A 22,983-nucleotide genomic window follows, 5' to 3' on the forward strand; every position below is an offset into this window, starting at 1 on the left:
AGGTCAAAGCCGAAGTGTACTTTGTAACTATAAAGTTTAAGAGTAAGTGTCTGCCACTTCCCCCAAAAAAGGGCTGTAAATAATAAGGTAGAACTTGCAATGGATCCTTAAGTATTTACAGGATTGAGATAATTGGACAGGAAAATGAGGAAGCATTCCTGACAGGTGGAGTAGGTTGAACAAAGTTTTAAAAACAGTGATAAATCCAGTAAGTGTGGAAGAAATTGAGGAGACCAGCCAGTCTCAGAAATTTAATCTAAAAAGTGCTGTAGGGGCACCTGGGTGGCTAAGTCAATAAGCGTTGGCCTTTGGCTCAGGTCATGATCCAGGTGTCCTGGGCTCCCTGCTCAGCAGGAAGACTGGTTTTCCTCTCCTAGTCCCCCTGCTTGTGTTCCCTCTCTTGTTAGGTCTCTCTCTGTCCAATAAATAAATAAATAAAATCTTTTAAAAAAATAAATGAAAAAAAAAATAAATGAAAAGTGATGTAGTTATTAATAAGTGTATTTCTGGTTAAGTATTCACATGTTAGCTAGGTACTTTTGGAGGAGGAACTTCAGAGATACTGATAACCATAAGCACTTTGGAATAAAATTATTCTAAAAACTGCTGGTAATATAAACAAAAATAGTATAGGTAAGATTACATGATTACATATCTCTGTTAACTTAGGCAGAATTATTCCTTCGTGCAGAAGAAATTAAGATTGAGTAAACTCTTATGCTGGTTTCTGAATATAACCCAGGAGGTGCTGTGAGAAGCTCATAAATGTCGGAAAGAAAAATAACAGAGGGAAGGAGAGGAGAGAGAAAAAAGCAGCACCGGTGATGAGAAATCTCAGGGTTTTGGAGAAAACCAATGTTATACAATGTTTGGACCCCATTTTCCTCTCTTTTTTATTTCTCTGCTGTCCCTTCTCCTCTTCCCAAGGAACACATGGGCAGTAACGCTGCCCTTGTAGGGTGAAGATCATCTGCACTATCGGACTGCATCAGGGTTGCTCTGTAATTAACTCAGTGGGAGGCAAGTTATCTTTTTCAAAAATGACCAAATCAGTAAGCTCTAAAGATGTACATAATAGCTAGGTTGGTCTTCTCAGGTAGCTATTCATCTTTACTTTCAACCCCATAATTTTAGCATTTTCCCCCCTCCTAATTAACAAACGTGAACCAGTGTTAACAGTTATCCTTTTGAATAGGAGAAAGAATATAGCTCAACTTGGGATGGAAATGAAGAAAGGACTCTCTATGAAGGCTTGGTAGATGTGTTCCCTGCTGATTACAACCCCCTCATGTTTACCGAGGAAGAGTCTGGAAAACTACAGGTGCTGTTGAAGCTCTTAGAGGTTATCCATGAACTTCGTCCTACTGAAAAGTAAGAGGTCAATTTAATAAACTTGCTTATAAATGCTCATGGAATTTTGGCTCAGGCTATGACCTTCCTTCCTCTCTTCCCTCCTTCTTTGGGGTCATGGTCTTTATTTAAGAAAAACTAAATCTAAAGCAAATACATAATATTCACAAAAACCCAGAGATATCTTTTGATATTTAAACACCTAATTTTTTCCTTAGTCTCTTTCAGAATCCTTTCTTTTTTTCTGGCCTTCAAATGTTCACCCTTCTTTGGGGTTTCTCTGTAGCCTTGTTCTTGCTGCAAACACCCTTTCTTGGTTACTTCTGTTCCCCATCATTTCACCTCTCAGACATACAGTATTTGACCCCAAGTCTGTATCTCTTGTCCAGCCCTGCCTTCTTCTTCCCGAGTCCTCATTTCTTACTGTTCAGTGGACATCCAAATCTCTCTTGATGTCATATCAGACTTTAAGCTACAGTTATCTCCAACATCATTATTTGCCATTGGAAACCTGATCCTTTCCCATCATTCCTTGGCTTGATGAATGGCAGCAAAATCCATGCAGAAATCTAGTTTTTCTAGATTCACTTTTCTTCTTCACTTACCCAACATTGTCAGTCACTAGAGTCTATTGATTGTTATTTCTTTTTTTTTTTTCTTAAAGATTTTATTTATTGATTTGACAGAGATCACAAGAAGGCAGAGAGGCAGACAGAGAGAGAGGAGGAAGTAGGCTCCCCAGTGAGCAGAGAGCCCTATGTGTGGCTTGATCCCAGGACCCCGGGATCATGACCTGAGCCGAAGGCAGAGGGTTAACCCACTGATCCACCCAGGTGCCCCTGGTTGTCATTTCTTAATTGTGGACTCCACCTCCTTTCTGGTACCAAGGCTTTTGTTCTGACTCTTGTAAATAATGATTTGGGTTACGATGGTATTTTCTAAATTACTTTCCTCTTTCAACCTTATTACATATCAACATGGCCCTAAATTACATTTCTAAAATACAAATGTGAACGTATCACTCTCCTCAAAATCCTTCAAAGACTCCGAATTGTCTTCCAGGAATTTCTAAAATCTTCAGCACATTTGGCAAGACTTTTCACAATCTGGCGAATGCCTTATTTTCTGGTCTCATTTCCTACCACTCCTTCACACTTACCATGTGGTCCAGTCATACCACACTGACCATTACTGGTTCTGGTTTTCACTGTCTGCTTTCACTTGTTGCAGATGCCTGTGCCTCCATGACCTTTACTTCTCATTCATCTGGCCAGCTTTTTCTCTTCATTAAGACTTAGCTCAGATACATTCTCCTTTTGGAAGACCCTGGCCTCAGACTGAGTTAGCTGTCCCTCTTCTTTTTTTTTTTTTTCAAGATTTTTATTTATTTGTCAGAGAGAGAGAGAGAGCACACAAGCAGGCAGGAATGGAGAGAGAAGCAGGCTCCCTGCCAAGTAAGGAGCCTGATGTGGGTCTTGATCCCAGGACCCTGGGATCATGACCTGAGCTGAAGGCAGCGGCTTAACCCACTGAGCCATCCAGGTGTCCCAGATGTCCCTCTTCTGTACCCCCTTTGTATCCTGTAACTGCCTCTTACAGAGCTCTTCTCACATCGTATTATGATCATTAGTTTTCTTATCTATCAGTACTTATAGTACAGGGACTGTGTCTTATCTGTCTTTGTATCCAAACTATGTTTGTGGATTAAGGCAAAAATACATAGAAAAGATTGCAAAATAGTAATTACATTTAATTGTTAATGGATCTTGCTTAACCTCTTCAGAGCATTTATAATACCGTTTGACTTGTGGATATGGATGGTTTATTTTTCATAACAATGAAGGAATTAAGGAAACTTTCTGTGAAGTGTTTAATACATTTAATTAAAATGTTTTATTAGATAATATTTCACATGTGAATATGTGCAGATTGTGGGGACATGTGGGTTGCTCATTTGATTAAGCAAAAAGCTCTTGATTTTGGCTTGGGTCATGATCTCAGGGTCCTAGGATTGAGTCCTGAGTCGGGCTCCACACTCAGCATGGAGTCTGTTTGAGGCTCTTTCTTTCTCTCCCTCAGTCCCTCTCCCTACTTACTCTCTCTCTCTTTCTCAAATAAATAAATCTTAAAGAAATATGTGCAGATTTTGATCTAGTTTGAATTTATGAGTGTAAACTTTTACTCTGACCTAACTATTTGCATTTTTAAAAATTGGATCTTTTTTTCCTCTTCTGAGGAGGAGGGGACAGGTGATGGTCATTGGACAAGGAATAATGAGTGAATAGTTTTAGAGGGAACAAGAAGAGATAAGACAATATGTGTGAAAATTTATCCTTGACATGTTGGAAGGTTTCCTTCTTGGCGGGGGGAAGAAAGGAATGATGAGGAAAAGCATAATTTAGAGGTAGAGTTGGGATAGGGTCATTTTTTTTTTTTTTTTAAGATTTTTAAAAAATTTATTTGACAGGGCACCTGGGTGGCTCAGTGGGTTAAAGCCTCTGCCTTCGGCTCAGGTCATGATCCCAGGGTCCTGGGATCGAGCCCCGCATCGGGCTCTCTGCTCAGCAGGAAGCCTGCCCACCCACTCTGCCTGCCTCTCTGCCTACTTGTGATTTCTGTCAAATAAATAAATAAAATTAAAAAAAAATTATTTGACAGACAGAGATCACAAGTAGGCAGAGAGGCAGGCAAAGATTGAGAGAGAAGGAAGCAGGCTCTTTGCTGAGCAGAGAGCCTGATGTGGGGCTCAATCCCAGGACCCTGGGATCATGACCTGAGCCAAAGGCAGAAGCTTTAACCCACTGAGCCACCCAGGTTTCCCAAGGGACAGGGTCATTTTGATTGCTTGTGGGTCCCTACGGAAACCATATCCTGCTTTGTCCCATGGGAGAAGCTGAGGCACTTCCATCAGTGGCAGAGGTTGGGTGTTCTGTTGCTTTATATTATCTGAAGAGATCCACAGCCCCTCTCCCCAATGCCCTTTTTACAATTGTGGTAAGATACACACAACATAAATTTACCATATTAACTGTTGCTAAGTGTATTGTTCAGTAGTGGTAGGTTCATTCACGTTGTTGTGCAACCAATCCCCAGAACTCTTTCATCTTGCAAAACAAATATCTAGTATCTAACAACCCCCCAGTCTTGCCTCCCCCTCAGCTCCTGGCAGTCACCCTTCTACTTTCTGTCTCTGTGAAATTGACTATTCCAGGTACCTCATAAAAGTGGAGTCCTACAGTATATTGTCTTTCGTGACTGGATTATTTCACTTAGTTTAACATCATCGAGCTTCATCCAGATTGTAGCATGCATCAGATTTTCTTTCCTTTTAAAGGCTGTATAATAGCCCATTGTATGTCTTTTCCACATTTCGTTTATCCATTCATCTGTTAATGGGCGCTTGGGTTGCTTCCACCTTTCAGCTATTGTGAATAATGCTGTTGTGAACATGGGTGTACAAATATCTCTCAAGACCTGGCTTTTGGGGGCATGTGGATGGCTCAGTTGGTTAAGCATCCATCTCTTGATCTCAGCTCAGGTCTTGATCTCAGGGTCATGAGTTTGAGCCCTGTGCTGGGGTCAATGCTGGGTATAGAGCTTAAGAAAAAAGCTCTAAGAAAAAAAGAAAAAGGACCCTGCTTTCAGTTCTTTTGAGTATATACCCAAAGTGGAATTGTTGGGTTATTTGGCAATTCTTTTAAAAATTTCTTGAGGAGACGCCTGAATAGCTCAGTTGGTTAAGTGACTTGCCTTCGGCTCAGGTCATGGTCCTGGAGTCCTGGGATCGAGTCCTGCATCTGGCTCGGTGCTCTGCAGTGAGTCTGCTTCTCCCTCTCATCCTCTCCCTTCTCATGCTCACTCTCTTTCTCTCAAATAAATAAATAAAATTTAAAAAAAAATTAAATTTCTTTAGGAACCACCATACCGCTTTTCATTGCAGCTACACCATTTTACATTCCCTCCATCGGTGCATAAGGTCTCTAATTTCTCCACATTTTCACAAACATGATGATCTTCTGTTTTTTTGATAACAGCCATCCTAATGGATGTGAGATGGTATCTCACTGTGGTTTGAATTTCCATTTTTCTGATGATGAGTGATGTTGGGCAACTTTTCAACTATTTGCTGGCCGTTTGTATATTTGCACTGGAGAAATGTTTAGTCAAGTCCTTTGCCATTTTCTAATTGAGTTGCTTTTCAGGTGGTGAGTTATGGCTAACTGGGTGTAGAGAGACCAGGCTTTCCAGGGCTGGGCTGCCTATGCACAAACATTCTAAGCCTTTAAAGATATGTAGCTAAAAGCAACAGTGTTTGGTTTCAGGGGTAGTATTAAGTCTTTGCTGTAACTGCTGTGTTACCATTAACTTGAACCAGACAGTTACATTTTAGGTCTTCAGGAAGAACTCTTCTAGCACATACAGTGTTTTTGTGCAGGTTAAGATGTATTAGAACTGGGTGGAGGCATATCTGAGAACTCTTGACCAAGTTTTATGGAATTTTAATTTTTTAAAGATTTTATTTATTTATTTGACAGAGAGAGAGATCACAAGTAGACAGAGAGGCAGGCAGAGGGAGAGGGAGAAGCAGGCTCCTTGCTGAGCAGAGAGCCCGATGTGGGGCTCGATCCCAGGACCCTGAGACCATGACCTGAGCAGAAAGCAGAGGCTTAACCCACTGAGCCACCCAGGTGCCCCTATAGAATTTTTGAAGAGGAAATTTCAACTATAAAAACACTTATTTTCCCTTCTGGTTGTTGCCTTCAATGCACCTGGCTTCAAGGCTTGGCTAGCCAGAGTTAATGCTGCATCGTAGCCTCCAGGCATCACTTGGAGGGAGACTTGTGCTGGGGGCCCCTTGCACTCTACCTGACTGCCTTGGCTACAGGTTTCAGCTGCTTTAGGGGACAGTCTCATGAACATAAAAATAATAGCCTTGTTTCAAAGTGGTATGTACTTGTGTGTGTGTGTATGTGTGTGTCCGTCTGAAATTCTTTACCAAGACAGTCACCTCTCCTGTCCATCTACATCTAGCCTTATAAGAACTTGTTGGGGGGAAAATATTAAGCCACAATTTTTTTTCTGTTTAGTGAAGTTATATAGAAAAAACTATGTTTAGATAGTGTTATTCATCCCTGTACTATTGCCAGGTGAACTGGGGAAACCTTCAGGCCCTAAAGCCTCCATTTTGCCCACCCTGGGACGTTACCGGAGGCTCTCAGTCTTGTCACAGTAAAAGAATTTGGGACGGTTTAGACACAGTGGTTGAATGTAAATAAAGTTGAATGTAAATAAAAAAAAAGTGTAAATAATGAAAAGTGGTTGAATGTAAATAAAATTAAAAAATGTAAGTAAAGAGTTTTTAAAGTGAGAGTTCACCTCTGGAGATGTGAAAGTGGGTGAGCTCAAGGGAGAAATTCGGATTTCTATCTTTTATTGACTATTGTTATCTGAGGGGTGGAGCATTTATTATTTGGAGAGGGGGTTTCTTTGGGAGCAGGATTTCATACCTTTTCTCCCTTACCTGGTCAGGTTCTCAGACCTTCTTTGTTTTGGCCTGTCTGGTTTGATCTGGCTTCTTGTGGCTTTGTTTGTGGAATGTTGCTAGGTTACTGGCTTTCCTGGTAACACATCTTGACCACCACCCGCCCTCCTCATTCCCTCCAACCTTTGCTGGCCTCCAGGCACCTAAAAAGCCTGTTAAAGCCTAACTGCTTTCTGTAACAGTAATAGAAGAGGAAGAAGAAAAAGAAGAAAAAATGATTGAAATAATAGTATAGGAATTGTGGTAGATTGCAAAAATGGTCTAAGTTCTCCTCCATGTATCCATGTTCCTTTGCTAGATAGTTTTGAGTGATTTCCCACTGTGACTCTGAGCTCAGCCGTATGACTTGCATTGGACCATGCAGTGTTGGCAAATGTAGCACAAAAAGGAACTCGCAGAGATTTTGTGCACTGGGGCTCGTCCTCCCTTGGGTTCCTGGAGCGTTTCTGTCACCATGTGACTAAGCTTTGGCTAGCCTGGTGAGGAGGTCAGTTGGTCCCCAGTTGACCAGGCAGCTCACTGCAGATACTTGAGTCAGCCTAGCCACAACTAGCAGAGGAACCTGTTAGTTGTGTCCAGCCTAAATTGCCAACCTCCTGTTATTATTTATTTATATATAAAAAATAGGCTCCATGCACAGGGTGGAACCTAGTATGGGGCTTGAACTCATGACCCTGAGATTAAGACCTGAGCTGAGATCAAGAGTCAGACACTCAACTGACTGAGCCACCCAAAAAAACAAAATTCAAACAAGTAAGTTTGAAGATCTAATTGGTTTTTATTCATGAGTCAGGCAGCATCCCATCTAGCAAGAAAGTAGAGGAGAGCTCTGCTGAGCTTAACTAATGAAAGGTTTTGAAGGCAGAAAGGGGGGTGGGAAGGAATTTATTAGCAAGGAATCATTATTTAAGCAGGGTTGCCATCCCAAGGGGAGGGGAAGGGATCTATCAGTAAATTTCCTAGTATAGACCAGGAAATTCCGTGTAGACTGGTTGAAGGTTACATTCCTGAGGGACTTAAAACTCTAATTAGGTTAGTTATTAAGTCTTGGTTTCTGACTTGGGGTCTTGACCTAAGTGATGCTGTTTTGGGTCTGGGTGTTCTTTTTAATACTACAGTTTGTGAGCTAAATATAAAAGAAATTGTTTTTATTTGAAGACACTGAATTTTGGGATGGTTTGTTATGTAGCAAAAAGTAACTGGTACAGAAATACAAATTGAAAATGTTGGATTATCCATTCCTTCTTAGCATAGATCATTTTAAAAATTTTAACTTTAAAATTTGCTTTATTTTTTTAGATTTTTACTGCTAATAATGTATATATGTAGAAGAAATATTCTTGACTTTATTTATTTATTTTTGCTTAATTATTGAACTTCAGTTATTGTAATAAATACTAGTTTTACTTTTTATATTATTTTATGGTTTATGGTTTAAAATTTTATTTTTTGAGATGTTAAAAGGCTCCTAATAAAGCAGAAGTCCCCAGTTCCTTTCTCCCTCTGCCTCCAGTTTCTCAGTACAACGGCCGGCTCGCCCAGTGTGTTGACAGCTCAGTGCTGTTTCCTGGGTTTCACTGTAGTAGCTTCCTAAGAAAGAAGAGATGGGCGGTAAATCGTTTTTACTTTCTGTGTGTCTGAAACTTAGTACTTGACTGACAACTTCGTGTAGTTGTAAATTCTCAAGTGAAATCGTGTTCTCTTAGAATTTTGAAGGGGGTACTTTACATATCTTCTAGCTTTCCAGGTTGAGAAGTATGATGCCTTTCTGATTTTCATTCTTTGCATGTGACTTGCGTTTTCAAAGTCCAGAGTGCTGATCACTACACCATGGCACCACCACAACCACCAATTTTCTTCATGAGAGCTCTAGCAGCTTTTCATTTCTCATGCTTTGAGTTACAATCTTGATGTGCCTTAATATGGATCATTTTTTCACTTATTGAGCTGGGTGCTTTAGTAGGTCCTTTCAATCTGAAGACTTCATATCTGGGAAATATTTTCTTTTTCTCAAAACAATTTCTTTTGTTTTCTTTGGAATTTTTGTCAGATATTGAACCTCATTAACTGATTCTCTAATTCTTTTATCTTTTCTCTCCTAATGGAGATCACTTTTTTTTTTTTTTAAGATTTTACTTATTTGTTAAAGAGAGAGCACGAGCAGGGCAGAGGCCCAGAGGAAGAGGGAGAAGCAGACTCCTTGCTGAGCAGGCAGCGCAGTGGGGGCTCAGTGTCAGGACTCCGAGATCACAACTTGAGCCAAAGACAGACACGTTACTGACTGAGCCACCCATGTGCTCCATCACTTTTTCATTTTTTCATCTGTTGCCTGGCATCATCTCTTTTTACTGTGCTCCAACTCTCCTGTTAAATTTTTATTTTGGTTGTCATTTAAAAAATTTCTAAGATACTTTCTGATTCCTGATGGATGTGAATGCTGTTTCTTACTTGAGGATATTAATTATTTTCTTAAAGTTGTCTCCTCTTTCCTCCATTGCTCTGTTTTATACAGGTTTCTTCTTTTCTGTTTATTTCTTTTGGTTTTATTTTTCATCTTGGAGCCGCACCTCAAATAGTTGTTGATTCTTGGTGTTCATATTTAAGTGTGATGCAGTAAAACATTAATTGAACAGTCTGTGTATCGGGGCAGGGTGGTTGACTGGTGGCCCTCCCTGGGTAATTAGGCGGTGAGCTGGCTGGACCTTTTCTCTGTGGTCATTTAAATCATCCCAGAGATGAATCTTCCAGTACCATCTTTTTAGGGGTGGGATGTGAGAGGGATGCCAAGGCTATAAGTATTCTGGTAGTTGGCAATAAAAGAGAACTGCAATCTTACCATTCCGTATGTAGATGTTCATTTTGATCTGTTACTATATCCTTTCCTTCTAGAGTCCCCTGGTCTCAGTTTTTTTTTGTTTTTGTTTTTGTTTTTTTTTCTTCAGAGAATAAACACACTAGATGAGAAAGAATAGTTTGTTGGATACATGGGAGTAGTGGATGGGTTCCAGTGCTCTAATATTAGCGTAGTCTAAACTCCTTCCTCCTGAGGTGTCTTAAGATTCTCCGATGTGAATAAACTTGCGCTTTTTTTTTTTTTAAATTAGAATCTCCCTCTTTGGATTTTACATTCTCTATACTTCCTAAGCAGGTCACCATTCCATTTCTCTCTGTTTTCACATAAAAGTATCTCTTTGTTTTATCAAAGGCTATGTTATTTCTCTTTCTCATTTTGTTGTTTTTAGGGTGGCTTCAGAGAGGTGAAGAAAGCAGAAAGGTCTTTATTCCATATTTTAAAGCTGGAAGTCTCTTAGATGTTGATATAAAAATTGAATTTGAAGGAGAACCTGTGTTTTAATTATATAAGGTCATTGCTGCATGTTTTATAAATATCACTGATAGTATCACTGTAGTATTTTCCTTCAGTTAAAAAATCCAATATTGCTTTAAAATTGTATATAAAGACTCTTTCTTTTTGATTTCCAGGGTGGTGTTGGTATCCAACTATACACAAACCTTGAATATTCTACAAGAAGTATGCAAGCGTCATGGATATACTTATACGAGGCTTGATGGACAAACACCAGTCTTTGAAAGACAGAAAATTGTTGATGGCTTCAATAGTAAATACTCTTCTGATTTTATTTTTTTGTTAAGTTCCAAAGCTGGTGGTGTGGGACTTAACCTTATTGGAGGATCTCACTTAATTCTCTATGACATTGATTGGAATCCAGCCACTGATATCCAGGTATGACTATTTGTGCATTAGAGAAACAGTATAGAATGCAAACTGGGGATCCTGTTCCTGCTGGGGATTAGGAGGTATGATGCGGATGGTGATAACTGCTGTGTGTTAGGGCCTTACTTTCTTTTAGGCACTCTGCTAAATGCTTTACATCTATTTAATCTTCACCATAGTCCTGCAAGTGTGGATATTATTAGACCTAGTTTACAGATGAAGAGATGGAAGCTTGTTCTGAGCCACATAGCTTATGAGAGGCAGGGCCAGGATTCAGACCCAAACCTGTGTATCTCTTGTCTGTACTTCACTGCACAGTTGGGCCTTTGGGATGCCCATGACTACTAGGGAAAGGCAATAATGTGTTGTAGATGCAATTATCAGTGTTTGTGCAGGGTATAGTAAAGATACTAAGCTAGCTTATGTAGGAAAATATTTTAGAAGGAGCTTTTGGTTTTCTTTAGAATACAGTCCATCCGCATGTACCTTCAGATTTCTACCTATGGATTTGCATCTCATTTGGTGTCTGTGTTGGGGAACCCGAAGACAACCTTCAGGTTCAGTGATTACTAGAAAGACTCATAGAACAAAGAAAAACAGCTATCCTTATAGTTATTGTTTATTACAGTGAAAGGATACAGTCTAAAATCAGTAAAGGTAAAAGGCCCATGGGGATTTCAGGACACAAGACGCGCAAGCTTCCAGCTGTCGTCATCCACTGATGTTGTATGGATGATACTTAATTCTGCCAGCATCCGTGAGTGACGATACCTGTCGAAGTACTGCCGTCTGGAGAAGTTCGCTCAAGTCTTGGTGTCCAGAGATTTTGTTGGAGGTTGGAGTACCAGTGTGACTAACTAAGTTGCTCTTATCACAGGGGCTTAGAGTGTATCCCCAGGAGCTGGTGGAAGGTGAGACTTGTCTTTAGAGTGTGTGGGGTTTGAACACTAGCTCTCTACACTATCACTAATAAATTGTGAAACCACAGGAATCTACCGATAGCCTGAATTGATTAGGTATCCTAGGGATTCCTTAGGATTAAGTCAGTAACTACTTGGACTGGGAAGAAACCCTCCACATCCACGCTATACTTGGTTCTTTGCATTCTTGCTGTCCACACTTGCTGTCCTAGTCTTTGATGCAGAGAGATGCTCTCACTGTTGTGTGAGACACCCTGCAACTATTTTACAATATGACAGTGTGTGTTTACCCATCCCTTTCTTTATCTCAGGAGAAAAATGTGAGGTGGGGAATGCTTGGGTATGCTGGGCTTTGCTTTCTGAAGCTTTAAGTAAGATCTAGAATTCCTAATCTTAGGTGTCTTAATACATATTGTTTATGTGGACAGGGTTATTGGTTCCTACTGTACTCTCTGAATTCTCTCTTTATTTTCTACAGGCGATGTCTAGAGTATGGAGAGATGGTCAGAAACATCCTGTACATATTTACAGACTCCTAACCACAGGTAATAACCCTTCAGTGTGGAAAAAAATGTAGTCTCCTTGAATAATCAGACAAAAAATTTTGGGGGGGTTAATCTGTGCTTTGAGATCAGGAATATTATTTATTAACTAGTATGCTAACATGTTTTACCTTACAAAACTAACAGACTTAAAGATCTGAAGGAGAATCAATGCTTTCTATTTAGGTACAATAGAAGAAAAGATTTATCAAAGACAGATCAGTAAGCAGGATCTTTCTGGGGCAGTCGTAGACCTAACCAAGACATCTGAACATATCCAGTTTTCAGTAGAGGAGCTAAAAAATTTGTTCACCTTACATGAAAGTTCACATTGTGTTACTCATGACCTGCTTGGCTGTGAATGTACAGGAGACAAAGAAGGTACAGGTTAGTTGTATTTTAATTGTGTTATGATGGTGAAGTTAATTTCTTTCTCTTTGGCATTTGAAAACATTTAAATACAGAGTAATTAAAATATTTACCATTGGCATTTGTTAGTTTTCTTTTTTTCCTCATGTCACAGGGTACTTGTCAGATGGGTATTTTTTTTTTTTAAGATTTTATGTATTTGAAAAAAAATTATTTATTTATTTGAGAGAGACAGAGAGCATGGGCCGTGGGGAGAGTCCGAGGGAGGAGCAGACTCCCTGCTGAGCTGGGAGCCTGATGTGGGACTCAGTCCTCTGACTCCAAGATCATAACCTGAACTGAAGGCTGTTGCTTAACCAACTGAAACACCCAGGCACCCTACTGCCAGATGGGTATTTGAGAAAATATTAAGTAGAACCTTATTATTTATCTCAATTTAGCTGCTTCTCAGTTAGTTGTAAACAATTTAACTTGTTTAGGAGAATCTTTCAAAACCTGGTATAATGACTTTGGAATTAACAAAAATGTTCTTAATCCTTATTTCTCTTTCACCTGACAAAATCCTACTGTGTGTTAATTTTGTCTAGAACTCATTCGTAATGGGGTCATCCTTTCTGAGGCAGTTAACATGGAACTTCTCATTACTTGAGAAACTCCTAGTGCTGCTCAAGTGAGGCTGAGTTCACCAACCCTCCAGAGTTGACACTGTTCAGATAGGAACTGGATTGGGAATAGGACTTGAGCAAGTAGTCACTAGTACCTAGTACCTGAAAGTCACTTGGTAAATTGCATTGAAAAGGTTAAAGAAGGGGGCGCCTGGGTAGCTCAGTGGGTTAAGCATCTGCCTTCGGCTCAGATCATGATCCTATGGTTCTGGGATCGAGCTCTGTGGTGGACTTCCTACTCAGCAGGGAGTCTGCTTCTCCTTCTCTGCTCATGCTTCCTCTCTCTGTCTCTCTCAAATAAATAAATAAAATCTTAAAAATGGTTTAAGAAGGTAGACTGAGGTGGAAGAATTCATATTTTATACAAGTCAACATTTGATTCATATGCTTTTTCTATTTTAATAATTTCTGCTCTTATTTTCTTTTCATTTTCCTTGTATTTACTCTAATGTTCTTTTTCTTATTGTTCAACTTGAGTGCTTAGTTTGATGATTTTCAGTCTTCTTTTCTACAATAGGTATTTAAGGCTGTACATTTTCCTCTAAGTTGAATCTCATTACTTTGATATGCAGTTCTAAGTGTTTTCTATTTTTCATCATGATCTCTTCTTTGACTCATGCATTACTTAAAAGTATGTTTTAAATGTGTTTTAGTTTTTGTTATTGTGTTCTAGCTACTACAGAGTAGTCAGAAATATGGTAACTATAGAGACATGGTATGTGGTCAGTTTGTAAATGTTTCTTTCTTTTTTTTTTTTAAAGATTTTATTTATTTTAGAGAGGGACAGAGAGAGAATGTGTGAGGGGGCGAGAAGGAGCAGGGGTAGAAAGAGAGAGAGAATCTCAAGCAGACTCCACACTGAGTGAGGAGCCCTCTCACGACTCTGAGATCGTGACCTAACCTGAAATCGAGAGTGAAATGTTTAACCAACTGGCTGAGCCACCCAGGCACCCCATAAATGTTTCTTTTGTGCATGAAAACCATGTGTGTTCTCTCAATTACTTAGTTTGGAGTTATGCCATATTAGTCACATTTTCTGATGCCAAATAAATTTTTTCTTATTTTACAGATTTAAAAATTTACAATTTTAGCTTATAAATTGCTAATATATTTAGTGGTTCAACTGTTTATAAAATGTGTATGGTAAAAAAAACCTTCTACATTACTCTCATCTGCCTAATTTCTAGCCCTTTTATCTAATAACCATTATTAGTATTTTGTGTATCCTTCTAGATGTGTTTTTATGCTCATGCAAGGAACTCTGAATATGTATTCTTACCTACTTTTCCCACCAATAAAGGGTAGCATAGGGAATAGGTATAGTTTTGTAGCTTTTTCACTTAATAGTATACTTGAGATCTTTCCATATCATTATAGAAAATTTCTCATTCTTTTTTTTCCCTTTATAATCCTTCATTGTATTTATATACCATAATTTATTTACCTGTCCCCCACAGGTATAATTAGGTATAATTATAGGTATAATTAGGTATACTAATTAAGTTATTTCCAGTCAGCATATATCTTTATTCATACATCTTTTTCCATATGTTTAAGTATATCTGTAAGGTAAATTAACAGTGTTGTTGGGTCACAGAATGTGTATATTTGTAATTTTAACAGATAGTGCCAAAATGCTCTCCACTGGGGGTTGTATCCTTTATTATTATTATTATTATTTTTTGGTATCAATTTTTAATTTACATTCTAGTTAGTTAACATATAGGGTAATACTGATTTCAGGAGTAGAATTTAGTGATTCACTACTTACATACAATACCCAGGGCTCATCATGGGTGCCCTCCCTTGGGGGTTGTATCCTTTATACCCCACCAATAGACTAAAATGGTTATTTCTCCACAGTTTTGTCAGTTGAGTACGTTATCAAATGTTTGAATTTTTCTATCTGATAGTAAAAAAATAATGCATTGGTCTAGTTTTAATTTGCTTTCCTCTTATGAGTGAAGTTGAGCATTTTTTCTTATATTTAAGAACCTTCCTAAAAAAAAAAAAAAAAAAAAAAAAGAACCTTCCTTTATATGAACCATCTGTTAATATCATTTGCCCAGTTTTCTATTAATAACCTAATTTGTTATTAGATATATCTGTAATTGAAAGATATATGTTAAAATCTTACAGTATGACAGTGGATCTATCAAAGTTTCTTGCTAATCTATCAATATTTGTTCTGCATACTTTGTATCTTCTTTGTGAATTTTTTTTATTATGGTTTATTTTATTAATAGGTAGTGATTTCTTTATCCTTAATACCTTTTGCTTTCATTTATCTTAAGTTTGTATATTATACTGGCTTTCTTTATGGTATTTGTCTGGTGTATCTTTCCCCTTCTTTTGTCTTAAGTATGTCTGTGTCCTTATGTTTTAATTATTTCTCTTGTTAATAGCATAAAGATGGACTTTCTTTTTTCCAGTCTCATGTTTCAACTAGAGCATTTAGTCTGTTTACATTTATTATAATTAATGACATACTTTGATTCACTTCTGTCTTTTCATGTTCTGTTTTTTTCCAGCAAAGGCCTACTAGTGGTTCACTCTCAATCTTTGATTTTTCAAAGTGTATTTGCTTTTTCCTCTCTCTCAAATGCTGTCTTTTCTAGGTGTACAATTCTAGTCAATAGGATTTTTTGTTTTTGCTTTTGTTTTGTTTGTACTTTGAAGGTATTATCCTACTATCTTCTTGATTCTTAAAGTAGCGTTGTCATCTCTTATGATCTCAATGATTTTGTACATTGACAGGATTTAGATATTAAGGAAAAACAGTTTTTTAAAGCGTGATAAAATTTAAAATGAAGTCTTTATCTTTTAGAAATGCAAAGTAACATATTTACAGCTGATATATACTACATATTTATTTCATAATAATAATATGGAAGTAGAGGTAGCAGAGTTTAAATAAAACAAAATTGGCTATTAGTTGATAGTTCCTGAGGTGGGGTACATACATTTCTATCTTGTTAACTTTTATATTTGACATTTCCCATGAGTAAAATGTTTCAAAACAAACCTTTCAAGAGCTTCCATTGCTCTTAAGACTAGAGACTAAAATCTTTAAAGTGGTTAGTTAGGGTGGGGTTAAGTGCTATAAACTCAAAAAGCACAGTGGCCTACCACAGTAGAAGTATATTTCTCATGTAGAAGGGCACATAATAGTAACGTAGGGCACAACTTTCTCTAAGGTGATTTGGTGATCCAGGCTTAGGCCTTAGAGTTCCTTGCTGGGATCCCTGTCTCTTGGAGCCAGCAGGTAAGAGAAGAGAAAAGGTAGAAAACCACATGGTGTGGGGGATTTTTCTAGGCCAGACCTAGAAGTGACACAGAGCATGTCTAGCCACATTCCATAGGCCAGACTCAGTGGTTGCATCTAACTGTAGGGGAGACTGGGAAATGTGGCTAAGTGCCCTAGAGGAAAAAGATATGGATTATGGAGTAACTACTCGCTTCTGCCATTCTTGATTTGCTCACAGTGTTTTGCATTCTCCAGCCCTTGAACACACACCTCACGCTTTACTATTGAGCTTCGTCTTTGCTCTCTGGGCTCTAGTTGCACTGGGCTCCTGTCCGTTCCTTGACTGTAACCTTTGCAGGTCCTTCTCCTGAAATGCTTTACCTCCTTTCCCCATCTGGTTCTTGCCTTCTAATCCTTCATATATTAATAAAACAAGTCAGTTTTTCTGATATGTGCTGAGTTCCCTGTATTTTAATTCCATAACCTTACCACTATTTGTAACACAATTCCACAGTCCCTTGTCTTCAATTTTGAAATCTAGAAAAACCAAAAGTTGTTCTTTTCTTCATAAATTTGCAACAGATTTGTTTGGTGGCAAAAACCTTACCTAAATCGATGGGAATTTATCAGTAGTCATTAACCCATTTCATGACTATTCATGTGACTTGCTGCAAAACATTAATGAGTTTGATTATGGAGTGCTGTCCCAGATTATTCTAATTATATTCTGAATTGAGAAACATATCTGGCCCCAAAGGTTTTAGATAAGGGATTGTGGACCTGCAGTACATCTGTTTGGATGATTATTTGGATGTTTAATGCATCTCTCACTAGATCACAAGTTCCTTGAAGTCAGAGACCAAAATGTAATAAATCATATAAACTCATTATGTAATAAAATAAAAAAGTATTGTTTATAGTAAAGTATTGATTGACCTAAGGATTTTCTCATTGTTTTACTTACTACAGGTGATTCACTGGAAAAATTCCCTATCTCTAGAAATTGTCAGCTTGGTCCACATCAGAAGCCCAACTCTCTGAAACCTCTCTCCATGTCGCAGCTGAAACAATGGAAACATTTTTCTGGAGATCATTTAAATCTTGCAGATCCTTTTCTTGAAAGAATAAGAGAAAATGTCTCCTTCTTTTTTCAGAATATAACCAATCAAAGTACTGCTATATCAGGAAAGATTACTTCATGACCTTCCCTTGCTCCCTTCTTTAAAAAAGTTAACATAGTAATTAAATATAACTTTTGAAAACTAGAATTATTTAAATTATAATATGTTTTGTTGCAAAATGTATCATAGTTTTGATACAGCCTAAACTTGAGTTGTTTAATTTTTTTGTATGTGTTCTTCAATGTTGAAACATTAAACACATAATTCTGTCATCATATAGTTATTCATGAGTATTTCATAATTAATGCACTTTTATTAAATATCCATTAAGGAATTTTCATAAGGAATATAAAAAGGTAAAATACCTAGTCCCTGTCTTTGGGAAATCCAATCTACTTAGGAATATTAGACATAGATGTGTGAGATCAGTTTCAACTGTAGCTCAAGGGAGAAAGAGATCAGACTAGCAGAGGCTGAGTGGAAGAGTTGCTGCAGGGCAGTTTGAGTGACAATGGTCAGCAGGCTGGGGCAGGAGACGAAGGAGATGCTTCAGAACACTAGTTCGTAATCTGAAACCTCAGACTCATGGGGACTGACAGGCAGTCCATAAAGCTGTGTCCACCAGACATCGTTTGCACTCTGAATAGGGAATGTTTGGGCTACCATCATGTCAACAGTTGTCTGTAGTGATTTTTGACCTAAAAAGGAAGTTTTAATGTACAAAACGAGCTTTAGAAAGCTGAAGTCTACAAAGACAAGTTACTTAGTCTCCAATTGGAGCTTCTGTAATCACTTCTGCTTCCATTTGGGAAATTTCTTTTAGACTGAATATGAATGAATGAATGAAGACTCAATTATATATCAGCAAATCTGAATTCTTCAGTTTTCTAGCACCATACTGGGCAGTTCCACATCTAGGATTCATGAACAGGCAGTCTGGGACCAAATTGTCAGTGAGGAAGAACTCAACTAATAATAAGCAAAAATGGTGTTCCTTGGCCCTATGTATAGGCCTTATCTATGAGGCTTTACATATAAAACTTCTTTCAATATCTATGATATTATTCTCAGGTGTGAAATCCTTAAAAAATATGCTAGGGACTAGTAGCTTTATTGTTTACCTTAAATTGTAGTGGATGATAGAGGGTGCTGTTTGGATTTCCAGATTATCCATTTCCCTAGCTATCTGCCACTTCTCCTAGCCAAATCCCTGCCTAAGTATAGCCCTGAGCTGAAAAGAGCTGCCCCACTTGAGGTGATGCTCCCTCCCTGGATTCAGCTGAATCCAGTGCTTTATCGATGCAGGATGGAAAGGCCCAGCTCCAGAGCTCTTCAGCTGAGGCCTTTGCTCTCGTTTCATTGTGGTGCAGCTGCCCTCCCTGTTTAGTCGTGCTTCCCTCACTCCCTCAAAGGCGTTGTCCTGAAGAGCACTTACTAATAAATTCCTTGCAAGAAGGTCTGCCTCCACATGTGTTCCAGGGAAGTTGACCCAAGACACTATTTCTGGAGTATCACTGGAGAAAAGCATTTTAATAATTATAATTGACAGCATTCAATTGTAAATACTTATGAGACAAAAAATCATTTAATTAGATGAACTAATAACATGAAAGTTTAAAAAATCGTGTAAGTTTTTCTTCATACCCCATGAAGGCAGAAAGAATTACCATTCGTATATTTACAGAGTTGTGCAATCATCCCCACTATCCGTTTCTAGAAGAGAGTTCTCTTCTTGATGTCTTCATTTCCTTCTTCCTGGTCATTGTCAACCCAAAGCCACTGGCCTCCCTCCCCCAGCACTCAAGGCCTCCATCCCAATGATTTCCAAAATGATAAATGCAGTGAACTCTTCAGTCTTTATCTTGGCTTTTTATCATATTAGATATTGGTGAACACTTCCTTATTGAATCTCTTGCCTTCTTTAATTTTGATTAAATGGGTTATATCCATTTGTCATTCCACAAGTATTTACTGAGTAGCTAGCACATCTCAGGCATTGTCTTACAGGTTGTATGTACGACGATGAATAAAACAGGCAGTCTCTGCCCTGGCGCTTTAATTCTAGCACACACAGAGCAATACATATGCAATATAGCACGTGATGAGAAGTGCTGTGAAGAATAAGTAGAACAAGGGAGAGATATTAAAGTGGGTCTGTGATTGCTATTTGTATGGGTTCTGTTTATGCAGAGACCTGAAAAAAGTGAGGGGTTCTCTTGGAAAAGTGACATTCTCTTGGAAAAATGTTCCAGACAGAAGGAGCTTCAGGTGCAAAGGCCTTGAGATAGATGGAGTGTGTGACATGTTAGAGAAGCCACCGGAGAGGCTGTTGTGGAGACATTAAGAAGAATAGTAATAAATGAGGTCAAAGAGGTGGTGGGGCAATTCAAATGTTAGAGGGCGCTGAAGATGGCCTTGGGAGCTCTAGCTTTGACTCTGAGGGAGATGGAAAAACCACCACTGGGATTTCAGCTGGGGAAAGACATATCTGAATTGCTGTGGTGGAACAAACTGGTAGAGCACGGGTGGGAGAAAGGATATGAGTTATTGTATGAGTTATTATATGAGATTATTGGGATAATCTTGTTAAGAGGTGGTGGTGATTTAGACCAGGTGGTAGCAGTGAAGTGTGAAGGAATTGTTGTGTTCTCCATAGTTTTGAAGGCAGAGCCAACAAGATTTCTGAGTGGACTGAATCCAAGGTATAAGAAAAAACAGAAATCAAGAGTGACTCCTAAGATTTTTGGCCTGAGCCAAAGGAGGAATGGTATTGCCAGTTAGTGTGATGGGAAGACTGAGAAAAAAGGTTTATAGGGGAAGATCTGAGGTTCACTGTTGGTTATGTCACATTTGATGGGGAGAGATGCCAGATAAGCAGCTCCATAAAAGAAATGGGTTCAGAAGCATTGGTCAGAGCTAGTGATAAATTTGGGATTTTGTCAATATACAGATGATATTTAATGAAGTCATGAGACTGGATGATACTACTTAGGTAGTAAGTGTAGATAGAAAATAGATAAAGCAACTAAATATTGTAGGGGTGCATGATGGCTAACATTTATTTATTCAGTGCTTGTTGCTGTGTTCTAAATGCGAAGAGCTTTGTATATGTTAGCAACCTATGAGACACTGTTAGTATTCTTAGATGAGCTGAGTTTTCTCATCTGTTCAGTGATATGTCCGAGGGTAGTTGTGAGACCTAAGTGAAATAAAGTATGGTTGGTGAGATAGAGAAATACTACCCGGACTGCTTATATCAGAATTCCTCTTAGACTTTATTTGGAAAAACACCTTATTAAAACCTGGATGGGAGAGCGTGAGCCTTGGGTATTGGTTGCAGTCAAACAAGTGTAATGAGGGAGAAAAATTTGGAATTTTAAAGGCAATCTGAGGGAGGTGAAGAGGAAAAAAAAATTACAGAGGGAAGCTGGGACTGGGTTAGATAAGAAAAGCTCCCAGTGGCAGAATTGGAGGGTATTTGAATAACAGTTGTTCTCCGTGCAGTTGTTTGCTACAGATGCTGGACGTAGCCCTCCCTTCATCTCTTTCCCACCATGAAATCTTGCTGAAATGTTGGGAAGAGGCAGAGTTCTGTGAGCAAATCCTTGTGCTGTGGGACAAAGGCAGCAAGTGTGACACAGGAGCTCTGACACTGAGAAGTAGAGGATGGTATATTTAGGAGGGCAATTGAGGAGGGCTTCGGACTTTGACAGGCCAGAGTTTGTGGGGGGTTCAAACTTATTTAATTTAGGTGTTAAAGGGGCACCCCATTAACACCTGGGTTGCGTATATAAAGCACCTTTTGTGTGGCAGATGCTTGATTTATAAGAATTTCACTCTTGGCCTGGGTGGCTCAGTGGGTTGAAGCCTCTGCCTTCAGCTCAGGTCAGGATCCCAGGGTCCTCGGATTGAGCCTCGCATCAGGTTCTCTGCTTGGTAGGGAACCTGCTTCTCCCCCTCTCTCTCTGCCTGCCTCTCTGCCTACTTGTGATCTGTCTGTCAAATAAGTAAATAAAACCTTTAAAAAAAAAAAAGAATTTCATTCTTTTCCCCTCCTCTGTGCTCCCTGTCCATAGCGCTGTGATAGAGCACTTACACATATGGTCTGTAACTATTTACCTGGCTCCTTCTTCCACTAGGCTGAATTCTTTGAAGACCAAGGTTTATTTTACCCATCCTCGAATCACATTACCTTCTATGGTCTTTGGCACAAAACAGCTACTTTTATTTATTATTATTATTTTTTAAGATTTTACTTATTTGAGAGAGAGAAAGAGAGCACACAAGCAGGGGGAACAGCAGAGGGAGAAGGAGAAGCAGACTCCCTACTGAGCAAGGAACCCGATGCAGGGACTGTATCCCAGGACCCTGGGATCATGACCTGAGCTGAGGACAGATGCTTAACCGATAGAGCTGCCCAGTTGCCCCTAAAACTGCTACCTTTAAATAGAATGAATGAATGAATGAATGAATGAATGAGATATTTCACTTCTTTTTCTTCCTTAACTACCACGATCAGGTTTCTTGCTCTTAGATCTCAATTCCAAGGTGTTCATTAAGCTGAACCCGGGGCCATGCTGGACCCTCATGAAAGCCACAGCCAGCAGGTTTTCTTGCCTGCTGGCTGCTCTAGACTTCTTTTTTTGCTTCCGTGATTTTTTTCCCCCTTCCATGATTTCTAACTGCTGCAGGAGCTGACAAAATCTCTCCGTGCGATGGGTATGGCTTGAGTCACATATTTAATCACTTCTAATGACACAAATAACCGTTTGACACATCTTCATGTGAAAATGTTATGGTTTTAAACGATAATATGAATACATTTTAACCATACTCTCGTTAGGGCCAAATCACCACCGATGAATTAAAATGCAAGCAGCTCTGATCAGCAGAATTCAACTTGCCAACAGCCTGTTTGTCCATTTAGCAGGGCGCACGATAATGGCACAAGTCAAAAAACCCTGCTGTTGTTCTCTGAGTGGTGCAGTCCTGGGTACGTCACAATGCCTGGGCAATTTAATATTGTAGTATATTGGCAAGACTGAAATTCTGTGATTTGTAGCAAATAGTATATATAATCAGCAGATGGCACTGTTTCTCCGAGTTCGTCCCAAATTAAGCTATTGGGTCCTAGAGGGGTTTGTAGACGAGGCTATTCTTGTTGAAGGAAGGACTCAAAGGGATGTTATTTTCCTCTTGCCTTGTACACTACAGGATTTTTTTGGTTTAGACTAGTTTCCTGTGGCATTCTTCTATAGCTAGCCTGTTGCTTCACACCATTACAAACTTTCATCCCTGAGATTCTTCATTGTCCACAAAATCAATACCGATTCAGAATATAACTTCACAGTTAAAAACAAAAACAAACCAACAAACAAAAACTGGGGAAGAATAATCCTTACTGACATAGAACAATTTGTTGGGGTTTGTTATACTTACTTGAAAACCTGAAGTGTTAAGTATAATTTAATCTTTATAAAGAAATTTTTTA

The 22,983-nt window shown here is 38.8% G+C and overlaps 1 protein-coding gene across 3 annotated transcripts in view; it reads left to right on the forward strand.

Moving 5' to 3' along the window:
- The window catches only part of RAD54B (RAD54 homolog B), a 104,530-nt gene extending 86,772 nt beyond the window's left edge, over nucleotides 1-17,758 (forward strand). For 2 of the 3 annotated variants that reach the window (XM_059166016.1, XM_059166018.1), the window contains 5 exons: nucleotides 1,196-1,371; nucleotides 10,376-10,637; nucleotides 12,027-12,093; nucleotides 12,277-12,477; nucleotides 17,341-17,758. In XM_059166016.1, the coding sequence (XP_059021999.1) occupies nucleotides 1,196-1,371; nucleotides 10,376-10,637; nucleotides 12,027-12,093; nucleotides 12,277-12,477; nucleotides 17,341-17,573 (939 nt within the window). In that variant the 3' untranslated portion in view covers nucleotides 17,574-17,758. The remainder of the gene's footprint in view (nucleotides 1-1,195; nucleotides 1,372-10,375; nucleotides 10,638-12,026; nucleotides 12,094-12,276; nucleotides 12,478-17,340) is intronic. The other variant, XM_059166017.1, reaches the window with a different exon arrangement.
- The last annotated feature ends 5,225 nt before the right edge of the window (nucleotides 17,759-22,983 follow it).

This window comes from Mustela lutreola, chromosome 3 (assembly GCF_030435805.1).
Source record: "Mustela lutreola isolate mMusLut2 chromosome 3, mMusLut2.pri, whole genome shotgun sequence".
Lineage (NCBI taxonomy): Eukaryota > Metazoa > Chordata > Mammalia > Carnivora > Mustelidae > Mustela > Mustela lutreola.